Consider the following 16,801-nt stretch of genomic DNA (forward strand, 5'->3'; position numbering starts at 1 on the left):
TCCCAGTGTTCTTTACTCTTAGTCCCTTCACTCACATGATATTTTTATAGAAAATACCAATTATCAATTTAATAATCAAATTTTGTTTATCAAATGACAAAATTGTAAACAATGAGAGTGAGGGATAGCTCAAGTGGTTAGAGCTTCCCTCCCGGTTCCAGGGGATCTTGGAATCGATTCTCACCCCCGCCTTTGTGGCTCTTTAAACACCAAAAAAAGAAAATTGTAAACAATTCCCTTAGGAACAGTCGATTTCCCGTAAAAAAAAAAAAAGAAGAGATTTCCACCAATGCCCTTACTCCTTGTTTTGTTTGTTCACTTTTCCCGCATTCCCTCCCTTCCACTGCTTTCTCCGGAAGTTGATGACGGAATCGGCGGTTTCATAGGCGGTGCCGGAGCGAGGGAAGGTCGAAGAATGGGTCAATTGGAGAGGTTTTAATGCTAGGTAAAGATTATGTTTTTGGTTTTTGATTTTTGAATTTAAATTATGGGTTTTGTTGGTTTTTAAGTGTGCGATTGGTGAAATTAGAGTAAAGAATTTGATCAATTTTTGCATTTCAATAGCATGTTAAGATGCGCAAATTAGGGTTTTATTGATTTTGAAATGCCCAAAATTCAAGCTACTGTATCTCTATTGGATATAGTTGTTATACTCCTGATTGATTTGTATGCTCTTGCTTTGGACTCTTCTTGATTTATTTCCTCTTACAGTTTAGCTATTGAGATGGTAGTTTAGACCCATTTTTGCTGTAGATGAATGGGTGTTTTGGGTTTAAATTTGGGTGCAAAGTGATATAATTGAGCATAATTCGAAAAAGGGTGCCTAAGAAGATTGTTCACATTGGCTGTTTTTGGTTGTGCGTGTAATTTAGCTAAAACTTGACAATTGGCTTTAGTTGTAGTTGGCATTGCCTCACTAGGTTTTGCACTTGGTGGATTTAGTTTGATCATGTTATTTAAAGCAATTCATAGTGGAAGTTGGTGGATTTAGTTATATTCTTGTGTCAAAGCTCATATTAGAATGTTTGGAGTAGGAATAATGTCCATCTCTTTGCACTTTCTCCTATGGGGTTTGTTTTTGCTGTCTTTTTCAAACTAAATCAATTATTGAATTTATTGTGCTGTGCAGCTATCTTGTTAGTGGAATATTTGAGGAGGTGGCACTCGTGGCAGTATAAGCCTCTTCATTTTTGAAATGCCTATATGATAATAGACATATTTACACTGAGGATGAGATTGCATTTCATGACATGATGGAAGCATTTGCGGATTTTAATTTAATATTTTGGGCTGATTTTGAGTGGATGAGAGTCTTTCTACGAATTATGAGTGTTTTTAGTAATTTGGGTTCTTGATAAAATACTAAAATGCCTCATGCTTAGACTGTTCCTTATGAAATGGAGATGGATAGGATTCTTGATTTATGGTTGGTTCTTTTTTTCTTTTGTAAATCAAATATAATTTGAAAGATATTAAATTTTAACGATTTGGAAAACAATTAAGGAGGCTTTTTACTCATTGGGCTTGTATTTTGGGGTTTTGGCTAGCAGTATGATAAATTTACATGTTTTAAAGGGTTGCTGATGGAAATTAGATGCGTAAGGTAGTTAAGTTTGGTTCTTTATAAATTTTGTGATTCTTGGAGTAATTTAGAATTATTATAATGGTTGAAACTTGTAGATAATTGGAATGAAGGAGGTTAGTATATTTGAGAATGGATGGGAAGCTGAATGTGAACAGGTTTATGGTAATGGTTTTGGTGATTTTCATTACCGGTGAGATGACTGGCATTGTAATCTTCGATTATTCTTGGGTTTCGGTCAGAAAAGTGAATTGAGATGGCTTTGTTTGGGTGGAATAGGCGATTAGAAGGTGTAATAAACATGGTTGAATATCAGTTTTTTTTGGTTTGATATTTATTTGAAATTTTGTGAATATTACGAAGGATCCCTAAATTATGTTTTGGGTTTTCGATTGTTTTCGTTTGTTACTATTTGACGCCCCCTTTGGAAGTGTTGTAGCTTGTAGGGGCTCGGGGGAAAGGATATTGCTTATATATGTTGCCTTGCTAATTGAGTATGTTGTTCTAAGTCATAGTAATATGTTATTGTTAATGTATTCAATCTGCTCTATAAAATTGAAGATATTTGTTTGAAAGGTGGGGATGAACTTGTGTTAGAGTATTCAATTTGCTCGTAGGTGATAGTATAAGGCTATAGAATGTACACTCAATACCTTTTTTCACCACAAACTAATTGTGGGCTTGAAGTATGGCCCCTTGTTCTCATTAAGTTGCACGGGATCATTTCTGTGATCCTTCACTTTACGACAGTTCAAGAAATGTGCTCACCTGTCAGATAAAGACTTCATGCATCTCTTAGAAAGAGAGGGGGAAAGATGAACCAATAATATTTTTGGATCTATTGATTTCTAATAGTTTATCTGTATGTGACTGCAAGAAATTGAAAACATGTATGTGATGAGTCTGTTGGCATTGAAGTAGCGTTATAGACACTCTTGCTGGTTGATACATCTCCCATCTATTATTGTTGATTCAGTGTTTATATTCTAATGTGAACACTTGCTTAGTTTTTGAAAAACTCTGTAGGTCAATGTTTTTTCTTTATAAAGATCACAATGTGTAAGGTATGCTTGATTGTGGGGTATGTTCTCTGTTTTTAATATTTTCCCCAACTTGCTATGTCGTGTCTCTCTTGTTTCAATGCAAGAGGGTTTAGCTACAGAGGAGATTACATGTAATCAGCCTGAGGAGGCCAAAAAAATGCAGGTAATTTTTTATTGTGTCGGGCAACCTTATAAATACTTTTTAAGCCCAAACTTTTCCCTTGTCTTACTATAAAATTCTCGGTTTTCAATTTTATGATGTAACCATATAAGCATTAAATATATTATTACAATGTTAAAAGTTTCAGAATATAATATAAATCACATGTTAAATGGTGTTATTAATGCTTAATAATTTTTAAACTTTCTTTTTTAGTTTTGTTATATGTTGTCATTTTCATAAAATTTTAAATATTTTTCCACTTTTGAAATGGCAGATGACCGATGCTCTTCCATTCCGTTCACCTCTCCCGTTTCGGTCACCTCTACCGTTCCGGTCAGCCCTTCTGTTCCGTTCACCTCTTGCGTTCCGTTCACCTCTCCCGTTCTGTTCACCTCTATTGTTCGGGTCAGCTCTTCCGTTCGGGACAGCTCTTCTGTTCTGGTCCGCTCTTCCGTTTCGGTCAGCTGTTCTGTTTCGGCTAGTCGGTTCCTGTTAGCTCTTCTGTTCCTGTTGTAAATCCTACTCTTGGAGATAAAAGGAGACGCTAAACTACCACTTCTTCTCCTATTCTAAGTTTCTAACTACTGGAGCCATGCAGCCTCTCACAAGTACAACTGTCAGTTAGGGCAATGCTCAACAGCAGCACAAAAAGAGACGGATATTGGACTCTTCTTCTGATTCATCTCATCAACTTTCTCTTCAAATTCTCAATCAAAAGGTTATGCATGTCTTATATTGATAAGATGCAAAATTGTGGTTTTTATTTACAGTATTCTGTTTATGCATGTCTTATACTTTCCTTTTCACATTTTCCACTGAATGTGAAACAAAGGATTCATTGATATATATATTCATTTTACTCCATAGCTTATTGTATAGTATTAGTTTTGAGATAACCCAATATCAAGTCATTAGAGTAACTAGATACATAGTAATCAAAAATTAGCAAATGGCAAGAAATATACAGTAATAATTAATGCATTTCATTTGATACCTCAGCCTGGGTAACAATCGCTCCACAAACCGCATATTCACATTTCAAGACCTGAGGATTAACATCATCAATTCTAGTTAGAAGCCTATCATTTATACAAGTATAAATTTAAGCTTCAAAGAGGGTACAATAGTAGTATAAACTATAGAGCAACAAACTTAAGCAATTAAACAAGGTACTACTGATTGTCCTATTTACTGTACATATTAAGCTTAGTTGTCCCAATCATCCAAACAGAAACAAGACAAAGCTATTTATAGTAGATTTAGTGGTGTTTTATAACAACACAAGCTCTAAACACTTTTTCAGTTTTTCTCCTTTTCGTTTCGTTTTTTCCATGTACTTTATTATATCAAATATAAACTTAAATCAGTTCATCTGTTCATGTATGACGAATATTTCAACAATAAATGAATGTACCAACTAGAAAATGTGAAAAGGAAAGTAGAATACATGCATAAACAGAATACTGTAAATAAAAACCACAATTTTGCATCTTATCAATATAAGACATGCATAACCTTTTGATTGAGAATTTGAAGAGAAAGTTGATGAGATGAATCAGAAGAAGAGTCCAATATCCGTCTCTTTTTGTGCTGCTGTTGAGCATTGCCCTCACTGACAGTTGTACTTGTGAGAGGCTGCATGGCTCCAGTAGTTAGAAACTTAGAATAGGAGAAGAAGTGGTAGTTTAGCGTCTCCTTTTATCTCCAAGAGTATGATTTACAACAGGAACAGAAGAGCTAACAGGAACAGAACTAGCCGAAACATCCTTTTATCTCCAAGAGTATGATTTACAACAAGAGCTAACAGGAACAGAACTAGCCGAAACAGACCAGCTGAAACTACCACTTCTTCTCCTATTCTAAGTTTCTAACTACTGGAGCCATGCAGCCTCTCACAAGTACAACTGTCAGTGAGGGCAATGCTCAACAGCAGCACAAAAAGAGACGGATATTGGACTCTTCTTTTGATTCATCTCATCAACTTTCTCTTCAAATTCTCAATCAAAAGGTTATGCATGTCTTATATTGATAAGATGCAAAATTGTGGTTTTTATTTACAGTATTCTGTTTATGCATGTCTTCTACTTTCCTTTTCACATTTTCTAGTTGGTACATTCATTTATTGTTGTAATATTCGTCATACATGAACAGATGAACTGATTTAAGTTTATATTTGATATAATAAAGTACATGGAAAAAACGAAACGAAAAGGAGAAAAACTGAAAAAGTGTTGAGAGCTTGTGTTGTTATAAAACACCACTAAATCTACTATAAATAGCTTTGCCTTGTTTCTGTTTGGATGATTGGGACAACTAAGCTTAATATGTACAGTAAATAGGACAATCAGTAGTACCTTGTTTAATTGCTTAAGTTTGTTGCTCTATAGTTTATACTACTATTGTACCCTCTTTGAAGCTTAAATTTATACTTGTATAAATGATAGGCTTCTAACTAGTATTGATGATGTTAATCCTCAGGTCTTGAAATGTGAATATGCGGTTTGTGGAGCGATTGTTACCCAGGAGGTATCAAATGAAATGCATTAATTATTACTGTATATTTCTTGCCATTTGCTAATTTTTTATTACTATGTATCTAGTTACTTTAATGACTTGATATTGGGTTATCTCAAAACTAATACTATACAATAAGCTATGGAGTAAAATGAATATATATATCAATGAATCCTTTGTTTCACATTCAGTGGAGAATAATTATACAGGAAAAAGGAAAAAAGTTTCAATCTGAAAAGCATTAAGTTTTTTCGATATCTTTTTGTAAAAATTACTGTAATTTATACTACTCTGTATGATCTTCTGATTTAACTGAAAGACATGACAGCATGTCAGACACAGGAAGTGAATTTGGTTCACTTCCTTAGTCCGTGGCTCCGTGCTTGCTATCATAAAACACCGTGTATTCTGAAATGGATTAAGACTCGATTTGAATAAGAGTATTGCTTTTTCTGGTTGTTGTGCTCGTTGCAATTTATTGGTTATCTAATGGTGCTATCATATTCTTCTCGCAGAGGTTGAGAGAGCAATTGAGTCAACAGCCTGATTCTCTTCCTTTCATTGAGGTATAATTGCTAATCTGCTTTCCTCCTTAGCTAAACTTAAGGAAGATGTGAAGAAACTTTACAGAAGTTACTATCGTTGAGCAGTTGACCTACTTTCGGTTTTATTTGGGGGTATCAAGTTGTTTAATTTTGCTTAGGACATTTCAACGTTAATCTCTGATAGCTACATTGCCACCCAGGTTTTACCATTCTAGGTCTCAGTCAGCCTTTAAAGGTCATATAGTGCATTATAAGAACAAGTATAATGTCTTTACCCTGACTCATAAAGTCATAAGCTATGTGTTTGAATCGTGCATTGCCTCTGTCAGATAGAGGCTCGCAATGCCATTTATCTTGTCTCAAGTTCACAGCTTAAACTTCTTGTCATTTGTGCAGATACTTTTCTGTAATATTGGGAATCCTCAGGCATGTTGAATTAGCTTAAACTTCTCTTGCAAGGTATGTTGTTTTTCACTCATCGAATTTTGTATTTCAAAAGCTAGGGTTTATCGTTTATTAATAAGTCATTTGCTTTGGGTAATAGTCGTGTTTAGCAGATTTCAAGTTGGTATTTGTGGTGGATTTTAAATTCCGGCGATTAGGGTGGCTGTTTAAGGAGTAGGAGAGGGTAAATGGGTTTGATTTTTTTTTTTTTAATATTTTTTTTTAAAATTTTGGGGTTTTGTAAAAAAAAAATAAAATAAAAAATAAAAATTCACAGAGTATTATAGCGAACAATTTTTTGCTGATGAATATTGACAGTTGTAAACTTTTCAAATATGAATATTGATAGTAAAAATTTTTGTATAACAAGCTTGCATCACAGAACAAGCTTACCTCTATCAAAAATTTCAACAGAGGTAAAGCAATTCTAAATTTACTCTATTCTAAAACTTGTCGAAATTCTAAACCTTGACAGAGTAAATGGGTATTGTTCTAAAACATGTCGATTTTTTTTTATTATAATAGTAAAAAATTATTGGCTATAGGTAAAGCTTTGCCTTGTTGGAAGAGAGAAAATGAAATTTTATATATATATATATATATATATAGATAATTAATTAATTAATTAATTAATTTATTGTAATGATTAATGATGTTTACCCTGTATAATTGAAGTGATTTGTTTTTTTTGGGTATTTTGGAATTGAAGTAAAAATTTGGTGGTAATTGGTGGCGTTGGCTGTGATTTAGTGGGCAATTGAGGAATTAGTGATGTGGGGTTGTTGTTGTTGGTGCAAGAAGATGGAGCAGCAGCAGGGCACTAGGGTTGCTGGTGGCTGCTATTCGTGAGGGAGAAAGGAGTTGTGGTTGGGTGAGGTAGGGGATTATGGCTCGTTGGTGGGGTGTCTGGGGGTTTTTGGTGGTGAGGGTTAGCTGTGGTGGTCGGGAATTGGTTAAATCGGGGCTGTAGAAGGGTGGGGGTGGAATAGGGACTGGTGGGGGGGGGGGTATGTGGGAGTTTTGGCCTGGTGGGAGGGGGATGGGAGGTTGTTAGCGGTGGTCGGGAAGGGGAGGGGGCGGTTCTGGTGGTGGTTATGGGACTGGACTGGTGTAGTGGTGGTGTTTATGGGACTGGGGGTGGAGCAGTGGTGGTGTTTGGGGAAGGAGAGAGAAAAGGATTAAAAATTATTTGAGAAGCAGTAGGGTCGGGGATTTGGGGGTGGCCGAGTAGGTAGGCTCGGGGTGGGGGTGGTGGCCTGGTCACCGGCGACTAATTGAGATCTCATCATATGACTTTTTCTCCTAGTTTTTTCATCCAATAAACTTTGATTTAATTTTTGATCTTAACCTTTTGATAGCGTTATTGATGTCAATTTTTGATTTGGATTATTTGTGTTAATCAACCTCTAATTTCTAACAGGTTGTAGGGGGCTAGAAATCAAACACTTTGCAAAGGAAGTACAAAAAGATTTGCAAGGGAAGCAAAGAGAGTTTGAGGCTGACAAGATACGGGGAAATGATCTGCGTGTATCTCAGGTGGGTATGAGTGTTTTGATTGTGTTTGATTTTAGGGATTTTAGGATAAAGGGGATTCTAATGCGTGTTGTTAGTTGTCAGTTTGCTGCAAGAAGACAAGGAGATGGGAAGATTGAGGCTGTAGCTCTGGTGGTTTAATTTATCTCAATATCGAGGGTTTTGGTTGTGACGAACTTATTAAATAAGGTATGGAGCAAATTAAAGGTTATAGTTATAATTATAAATGAAGTTTATCCCCATTTCCTTTGTTCTGCTTCAACCATTCTCTTCCACCTAACCTTTTCCTGTTCTCGTTTCCCGTTTGTTCTTCAATTTTGAGTGATTTTTAGTCACATTAGGAAAACAGAAAGAGAATTTTATCTCTTCTTCTCTAAGGTATGATCATCATAAATTTTTTATTTGAATTAATGTTTTTGAGCAAGTTTTTTCAAGTTAGGGCAGAAAGAACAGTTTGCTCCATTTAATTGCCTCTTAGACAATAAGCTTAACACGTCATTTTAATGTATATGGACTTTCATGTCTTGAGAATAGAATCTCTGGTGTTAATTATCTGCTCTTTTTGAAACTGCTTTACTTGTGGGGTGTAAACGCTTAAGGGTGCTAATTTCTGTACTGCATGATATATGGTATTTCCTAAAAGGACTTGTGATATTTGAATGATTTCATTTGCCATTTAGCTTCTTGATTCTCATAATTGTAGTGCAACATTTTCAGAGTTTCATGGATGAATCAGCTGATTTAAGTGATTCCATTCTAAGCACAAACCCCTTTGGACTACTTACAGCAGCAAGTTCAGCGCACAAAGAGAAAGAAGACTATAAAGAAAGAGGGGAATTTATACAGGACCTATGGTACCTGAGTCATATATACCTATGTAAGTACAAAACATTGGTATTGATGACCATGTGTAAATAGTACTGATAATATAAGATAAAAATGTAGATGTTAAGATATAGATCTTTTTAGCTGATTAAATTTCATCTGATCTACACATTTGGGACAAGAAAATAATGTTCAGCATTATCCCATGAAAAAAAGGCAGAATGGTTCGCTATGTAAATATATTTGTCAAATCTTAAGCTATGTCCCTGATTTTTAGTTGGTATCAATGTGAAAACTGCTGGCAATCATTTCAGATATTAAGTTTACTAACTTCTTTTTCCAGTTTGTGCTATCATTAGCTGATGTTGATCCTCACCTTATGATGGAAGATGAAAGCTTGGTTTGGACCAGCAATGATGCTATCATTGTACTTGAGCATCAAAGTGCAAATAGTGAGTTGACTAAATGAGGAACTTGCTTTGCTCTTTTAATTAGTTTGGGCACTGTTATACATTGTAAAAAAATCCTTAATGTGTCATTGATAATGAATATAGAAAAGTGGATTGATGGTTGGAAACAAATGTATTAATATTAAAATGTGTAAAACCTTCACAAATGTTGTTTCTGTCAGTAGTGTTGAAGTGAAATTTGTGATGGCTGATGGGTATGATACGAAGTTTGCAATTTTAATTGCTCATATTTTATCTCTAATTAGTACAATTTATCTCTAATTAGTGCGCTATTCTTTTACTTGAGCTCTACAACTCTTTTTGCTACTCAATACAGTCAATACTATGCCCTAAAGTTTGAAATAATTATCATCTAAGACAAATTAATTTTCCCTTTGTTGGATTACTTCGACATTGTTGAATGATTTCCCCCTTTTTATTTTTGTCAAATTGCTTGTTTATTAATCGTATTATCATTGAATGATTCACACATTGTGGAGTGATTATGTTGTACGAATAATTAATTTGAATGAAATTGTGTTTCTTTTTCTTGTAATTAGTATGTATGATGGATTTCTGTTGTAAAATCTATTGTGGGTATTGTATATATCACAGGTGTGCCTTGTAGGATTTGCCTGTAAAGGATATGGTTCTTGTATTTTGTGTATCTCTTTCTTATTCTCCTGTTTGAGTTTGGATTGTCTAGGATTTGCATGTAAGTATTGCATTGAAGTTTTCCTGAATTATGCTTTTCTTATTAACTTATATGGTTTGTGATTGATAAGAGGTAGAGCTTAGCTTCAGTACCAATAGCAGCATAACATAATTGTCCATTTGCTTGGTTTCTGTGCTCTCGAATTTTCTGGAGAAATGTTACCAGGTTTAGTCATGTATCTTTTTGCTTCTAATCTGATCAAGATCTCTGAATATTATTTGTAAAATTAGGTGTATTTCTTATCAGTTTGTTGATTTCTTCAAGAGTCTTGCAGGCGATAATTTCAACTTTGATAGGGATCAATCATTGGTTTTGTATATGAATTAAGATCTTTCCAGTTTGAAATAGAAATTTAGGTGGTGTTTCCTTTACGTTTTATAAAATTGACAAGTGACCAAAATAAATAAATAAATAAATAAATGTATTTAATTGTGCTTCATTTCCCTGTCGGTTTATGATACCTGCTTTATTTGTACTTGCATTACATATAAATATATGTTGCTGCTAAGTTAGGGAACATGAATAAGGTTTATTGTGTAACTTGCACACATGTACAGTGTTTTGTGGATAGGCTATCTTTTAACCAACCAGAAGCTCCCTTCAGGTTCCCTGTTGAGCAGGCTTCATTGAATTGGTCAACAGAAACAGTTGCTGAATTTTTAAGAGGTACTTTCTTGACCTTTTCTTATACATTAGTGTGTTAGCCTACATTATTTATATATTTCTTCCTGCACAAGGAACTTCTACCTCCATTACTTCTTCCAGTTTTGCATTTGAACTGCTTAGCCTGTTCAGAATGTGTTTCTTTATCCCTTTTACTGCACATGCATTGGTTTACTTTGGTTATCCTAAACGCTTGCATAGTTGGAGATAGGTATTATATAGCATTAGTATATGAATACTTTTTTTTTTTTTTTTTTTTACTGATTTTCTTTCATTTCATTAAAGCAGATTGCTTTTAGCTTTGTTTTTCCTCTTGCACCATCACACCACCGCCTCACCCACACCCTTTGCCACACCTCCCCCACCCATCGCCGCCCTCCTCTTCCCCCAAAAAGCCATGCTCTCCCTCGTAACCCTTCTCCCACCGCTGCTAAAACCTAAAAAATTGCACCCCCTTCCCGTAAAACGGTCGACTGGCCCTCCCCCACCCCCGAAATGAACATTTCGAGGGTTGGGGGAGGGCTGGCCGACCGTTTTACGGGAAGGGCGTGCAGGTTTTTAGATTTTAGCGCTGGTGGGAGAAGGGTTATGGGGGAGGGTTTGACTTTTCGAGGGGAGAGGAGGGCGGCGAGCGACAGCGAGCAGCGGCTGATTGTGGTTGGCTGGTGGTTGGAGTAGGTGGAAAACTGGAAGAAAATTTAGGGCGGTGTGGTGGTTGGGTGGTCAGAGAAGGTAGTTGATTCCCTTTGTGTTTCAAAACAAACAACTTACTAACTTTTAGGGATTCTCATTCCATTCTCTTTCTTTCCCTTTGTTCATTCCATTCCGTTTACCCTGTGTAAACCAAACGACCCCTTAGTTTCAAGATTGCAATTTGATATATTTCTGTACTTTTTTTTGGTCCAATATTTTTCCATAAATTAGCTTGGTAGAAAGGTATGCTACTCAGCCTTGTCCCTAAATACTGTGTTTTGGTCCGGTATTTGTTCTTTAAAGCTATTCCTCTCTATCTCAGCCATTGTCGATGGTGCAGAGCTTCAATATACATATTTATGCATTTCTAATATGAGTTATATTATGCCAATTTTCTGATTAATACCAATAGAAAGTGAGCGTCACTCCACTATTATTATTTTTTTAGCTCAGATAAATCATGTTTACTTATTTCATCATAACCTAAATCTAATTTCTATAAAAGTGTAAGAAAATCTTTGATTCACTTTAATTGTGGCTTTACAATGTTTTGGATTGATGTAAAGTCATGGCTGAAGGTCATTAACACTATGTTTGGATTGAAGGAAGTGGAGGGAAAGGAAGGAATAGAAAAGGAGGGATGGACTATCTTTCATTTGGATAAAAAATGAGGAAATATGGGAATAGGAGGTGGAAGAAATGAAGGGATTAAATAATAAGAAATTGATCTCTCCAACAATGGAGAGATTTGGAAGGAAAATTCATCTTTCTTCCCTCCCTCCCCTCCCTTTCTCTTCCCTCCCCTTCACCTCTTTCCCCTTCTTTCTTTCCTATTTCTTTATCCAAACACACCGTAAGTGATAGTGTATTTTCGTTGAATTTATACTCAAGCTCCCTGAATACATACATGGTAATGAGTTTATTTTCATCAATTCAAAAGTAGCAATATGTTCGGTAGGAAAGTAATGGTGTTTATTTACTTATTTTATTTGATGTTGCAGGTTGATGATCATGTTAGTCTATAACAATATTAAGGTGGATTTGAAGCCAATGAAGGATACCGACCATACGAATGTTGCTCGATCTCAAGATGTGAAATCAAAAGCAATTAAGCAAGATGAATTTTGATGTGTAACAAAGGATAGTGCTTTTTTTTATTAATCAAAGGTAGCTTTTATTTTGACAAAGAATATGTGGTACAAGATGCAGCCTTCGTTGATGTTTACAATTTTTTTTGAGGGAATATGTATACCAGTTTAAGGCATATGGTACAAATAAATGAATAAAACTATGATCAATCAAATTTTTTTTCTTTAAATTATCACTCAATTTTGAATATAATACTAATTTTCGAAAAGGATTTTTTTTTTAAGGGTAAGCAAATTATTTAGGCATGAGAAAACTAAATAGAGGGGAGCAAATTATTTAGGATAATGTAATTTGAAGATGATTTTTAGGGGTGAGCAAACTCTTTAGGGTGAACAAAGTATTTAGAGGTGAGCACATTCTATACAGATGAGCAATTTTTTTAGGAGTTAAGTAATTATGATTTTTAGAGGTGGGGAATTGAAGTAATTATGTAGGACATTTAGGGAGTGAAAAAACTATTTAAAGGTGAGGTAATTGAGTACAATATTATTCTTACGTTTTCAGTACAACCATTAGTATTACACATTAGCTTATGCTACATATTACCAACACTTGTAATTACTTTATTGGTGCGTGCGATGGCCCAACTAGTAATTACAAATTTATTTTTCTCTTCAGTCATCCAATCAATATTCACAAGTCGCAAGGGTAACTAAATCGGCCTCTCCTTTGCTTAATTGTCAAATGTGGGATAGTTGAAGATTCATAATGTCATAAATTTACTTGTTTATTTGTATGATTTTGTAATGCTATTTATTTGGCTTGATCATATGATAGGGTATTAAGGGACTGCGTGAAACAATTGCTGCTGGAATTGAAGCACGTGATGGCTTCCCAGCCAATGCAAATGATATATTCTTGACTGATGGAGCAAGTCCTGGGGTAGTGTTTATATTATATCATAGACTACGCTTACATCTGTACCTTCTTTATAAGGATTGGGAATGGTGGGCTTGAACTTTTCCTTTCCTTATAGGTGCATATGATGATGCAATTACTGCTGAGGTCAGAGCAAGACGGAATCCTTTGCCCCATCGCCATTCCACAATGTCCTTTGTATTTTGCTTCAATTGCACTTCATGGTGGAACTTTGGTATGTATGCTTTTATGGAAAATATTCAGCAAAATATTTTTATGCAGAATTATGGTTGTTTCTTGTGTTTTACAGTATTCTGTTTATGCATGTCTTCTACTTTCCTTTTCACAGTTTTTCTAGTTGGTACCTTCATTTATTGTTGAAATATTCGTCATATATGAACAGATGAACTGATTTAAGTTGATACTTGATACAATAAATGAATAAAGTACATGGAAAAAATGAAAAGAAAAGGAAGAAAAGTGTTGACTGTTGAGAGCTTGTGCTGTTATAAAACACCACTAAATCTACTATAAATAGCTTTGCCTTGTTTCTGTTTGGATGATTGGGACAACTAAGCTTAATATGTACAGTAAATAGGACAATCAGTAGTACCTTGTTTAATTGCTTAAGTTTGTTGCTCTAAAGTTTATACTACTAGTGTACCCTTGTTGAAGCTTAAATTTATACTTGTATAAATGATAGGCTTCTAACTAGTATTGATGATTTTAATCCTTAGGTCTTGAAATGTGAATATGCGGTTTGTGGAGCGATTGTTACCCAGGCTGAGGTATGAAACGAAATGCATTAATTATTACTGTATTTGTCTTGCCATTTGCTAAGTTTGGTGATTACTATGTATCTAGTTACTCTAATGACTTGATATTGGGTTATTTCAAAACTACTACTATACAATAGGCTATGGTATAAAATGAATATAAATCAATGAATCCTGTGTTTCACATTCAGTAGAGAATAATTATACAGGAAAAAGTTTCAATCTACTGTAATTTATACTACTCTGTATGATCTTCTGATTTAACTGAAAGACATGACAGCATGTCAGACACAGCCTTAGTCCGTGGCTCCGTGCTCGCTATCATAACACACCGTTTATTCTGAAATGGATTAAGACTCGATTTGAATAAGAGTTGCTTTTTCTGGTTGTTATGCTCGTTGCAATTTATTGCTTATCTAATGGTGCTAACATATTCTTCTCGCAGAGGTTGAGAGAGCAATTGAGTCAACAGCCTGATTCTCTTCCTTTCAATGAGGTATAATTGCTAATCTGCTTTCCTCCTCTGCTAAACTTAAGGAAGATGTGAAGAAACTTTACAGAAGTTACTACCGCTGAACTATTGACCTACTTTTGTTTTTATTTTGGGGTATCAAGTTGTTTAACTTTGCTTAGGACATTTCAATGTTAAATCTCTGATAGCTACATTACCACCCAGGTTTTACCATTCTAGGTCTCAGTCAGCCTTTAAAGGTCATATAGTGCATTATAAGAAAAAGTATAATGTCTTTACGCTGACTCATAAAGTCATAAGCTATGTGTTTAAAGTTTGAATCGTGCATTGCCTCTGTCAGTTAGAGGCTCGCAATGTCATTATCTTGTCTCAAGTTCACAGCTTAAACTTCTCGTCATTTGTGTAGATACTTTTCTTTAATATTGGGAATCCTCAGGCTCTTGCGTAGCAGCCAATCACATTTTTCCGTGAGGTTAGTGCCCATAGTGTTCGAGTGTCGTGAGTAGTTACTCTAAAAATCACATGTAATGTTTCTTTTAATTAATGTGCATCAGTTTCTTGCTCTATGTGATCATCCAAGCATTTTGGATAGAACTGAAACACAGAGACTATATAGGTATAATGGTAATCCATATTGTTTCATATTCATCCGTGAGTTTATATTTAGGCATTTGTCGCTACTATATGATGTTGAATTGCTTATTTTAACAAACAAGGAGCTCTTTTTATGCCTCTCCTTTAATCAACTATCAGTTCACTTTTATGATCAAACAAGAGTATTTCAATTCAATTACAGACTAGTATTTATTTCCTCTACTTTTCTTTGTTACTTTGACTAAATGCAGTGCTGATTCAATAAAGAGAGCTCGGCTGTTTTGAGCTGTAATCTATCTGGTTTAGAAACTTGGGGTTAAAGGGTAAAAAAAATGTTACGTTAAGTAGAGGGAAATATAGTCGTCATTTCCATTGTTTGATGTAATAAATGGATGGAGAGAAATGTGCATCGGTTGCAAATGTCACCTTGTATTAATTGTTTTAAGTTTGATTTATTGGCTCTATTTTAGTTTTCTTTCGGTAGTTTTGCCCCCTTTGTCTTCCCCCCTTATAATTACAAGTTTATTTTTCCCTTCAGTCATCCAATATTCACAAGTTGCAAGGGTAACTAAATCGGCGTCTCCTTTGCTTAATTGTCTTTTAACAAAATGTGGGATAGTTGAAGATTCATAATGTCATAAATTTACTTAGTTATGTGATTTCATAATGCAATATATTTGGCTTGATCATATGATAGGGTATTAAGGGACTGCGTGAAACACTTGCTGCTGGAATTGAAGCACATGATGGCTTCCCGGCCAATGCAAATGATATATGCTTGACTGATAAAGCAAGTCCTGAGGTAAAGTGTTTATATTATGTCATAGACTAGGCTTACATCTGTACCTTCTTTATAACAATTGGGAATGGTGGACTTGAATTTTTCCTTACCTTATAGGTGCATATGATGATGCAATTACTGCTGAGGTCAGAGCAAGACGGAATTCTTTGCCCCATTCCACAATGTCCTTTGTATTCTGCTTCAATTGCACTTCATGGTGGAACTTTAATTTGGTACGTATGCTTTTATGGAAAATATTCAGCAAAATATTTTTATGGATTTGCATTATTGAATAGCTCATTTTATTTGTCTGTATATGATAATTGATAATGATCTGAAAGCAATGTAATGTCCATCTCTAACTTTAAAGATGTCACCAAATGTATAAATATTCAGCAAGCTGTTGAGTTCTGCAAGAAAGAAGGTCCTGTGCTTTTCGCTGATGAGGTGAATATAAAAATAGCTGTAGATTAAAAAACTCATACTGGTTCAGAAAAAGATATCTGGAATGAAAAGAATATCAACATGTTCTCTTTTTTTTTTTTTTTTGCCTACAAGTTTTACATTTTTTTGTTTCGTGGTAAAGACTAGATATTCATGGACCTCATAATGGTTTAATCACTAATCATGCTTCTGCTATGATGTGCAAAACAGGTTCACCAGGATAGTGTTATGTCCCTGACAAAAAAATTCAATCGTTTAAGAAGATTTCTCGCTCAATGGGGTATGCGGAGAAGGATATTCCATTGGTTTCATATCTATCTGTTTCAAAAGGTGTCATACTCCCTTGTGCCTGTTCTGTTTTGTTAATATAGAAATGTTCATTGTTCGATTGGAAACTAACAAATAGATTGTCTTTCAACTTTTAATTATCTTGTGTTATTATTCAATTATATTTTTAAAACAATCAATTGGGTTATTTAATTTGCTTCTAATTTCTAATTGTAGCAAATTAATTTGAACAATCCAATTCAATGTTCTTGATTTCTTATTTTATGTGTA

General features: G+C 34.7%; 1 protein-coding gene across 5 annotated transcripts; it reads left to right on the top strand.

The window, feature by feature from the left end:
- The first annotated feature begins 247 nt into the window (after positions 1 to 247).
- On the top strand, positions 248 to 16,431 carry LOC145597358 (alanine aminotransferase 2-like). Of its 5 annotated transcripts, none has more exons than XR_014103341.1 (8): positions 248 to 445; positions 1,130 to 2,788; positions 3,063 to 3,506; positions 13,914 to 13,964; positions 14,398 to 14,448; positions 14,831 to 14,896; positions 15,716 to 15,820; positions 15,917 to 15,950. XR_014103341.1 is itself a non-coding variant. In XM_081653514.1 (6 exons), exons 1-6 carry the CDS (start codon positions 4,671 to 4,673, stop codon positions 16,248 to 16,250), a joined length of 504 nt encoding a protein of 167 aa, XP_081509640.1. In that variant the 5' UTR covers positions 4,550 to 4,670; the 3' UTR covers positions 16,251 to 16,431. The 5 variants fall into 5 exon arrangements, 1 of the variants encoding a protein (XP_081509640.1); XR_014103342.1 differs by having other exon boundaries at positions 2,730 to 2,788; XR_014103343.1 differs by lacking the exon at positions 1,130 to 2,788.
- Positions 16,432 to 16,801: the final 370 nt, after the last annotated feature.

The sequence above is a fragment of the Chenopodium album genome, chromosome 20 (assembly GCF_948465745.1).
Source record: "Chenopodium album chromosome 20, dcCheAlbu1.1, whole genome shotgun sequence".
NCBI classification, from domain to species: domain Eukaryota; kingdom Viridiplantae; phylum Streptophyta; class Magnoliopsida; order Caryophyllales; family Amaranthaceae; genus Chenopodium; species Chenopodium album.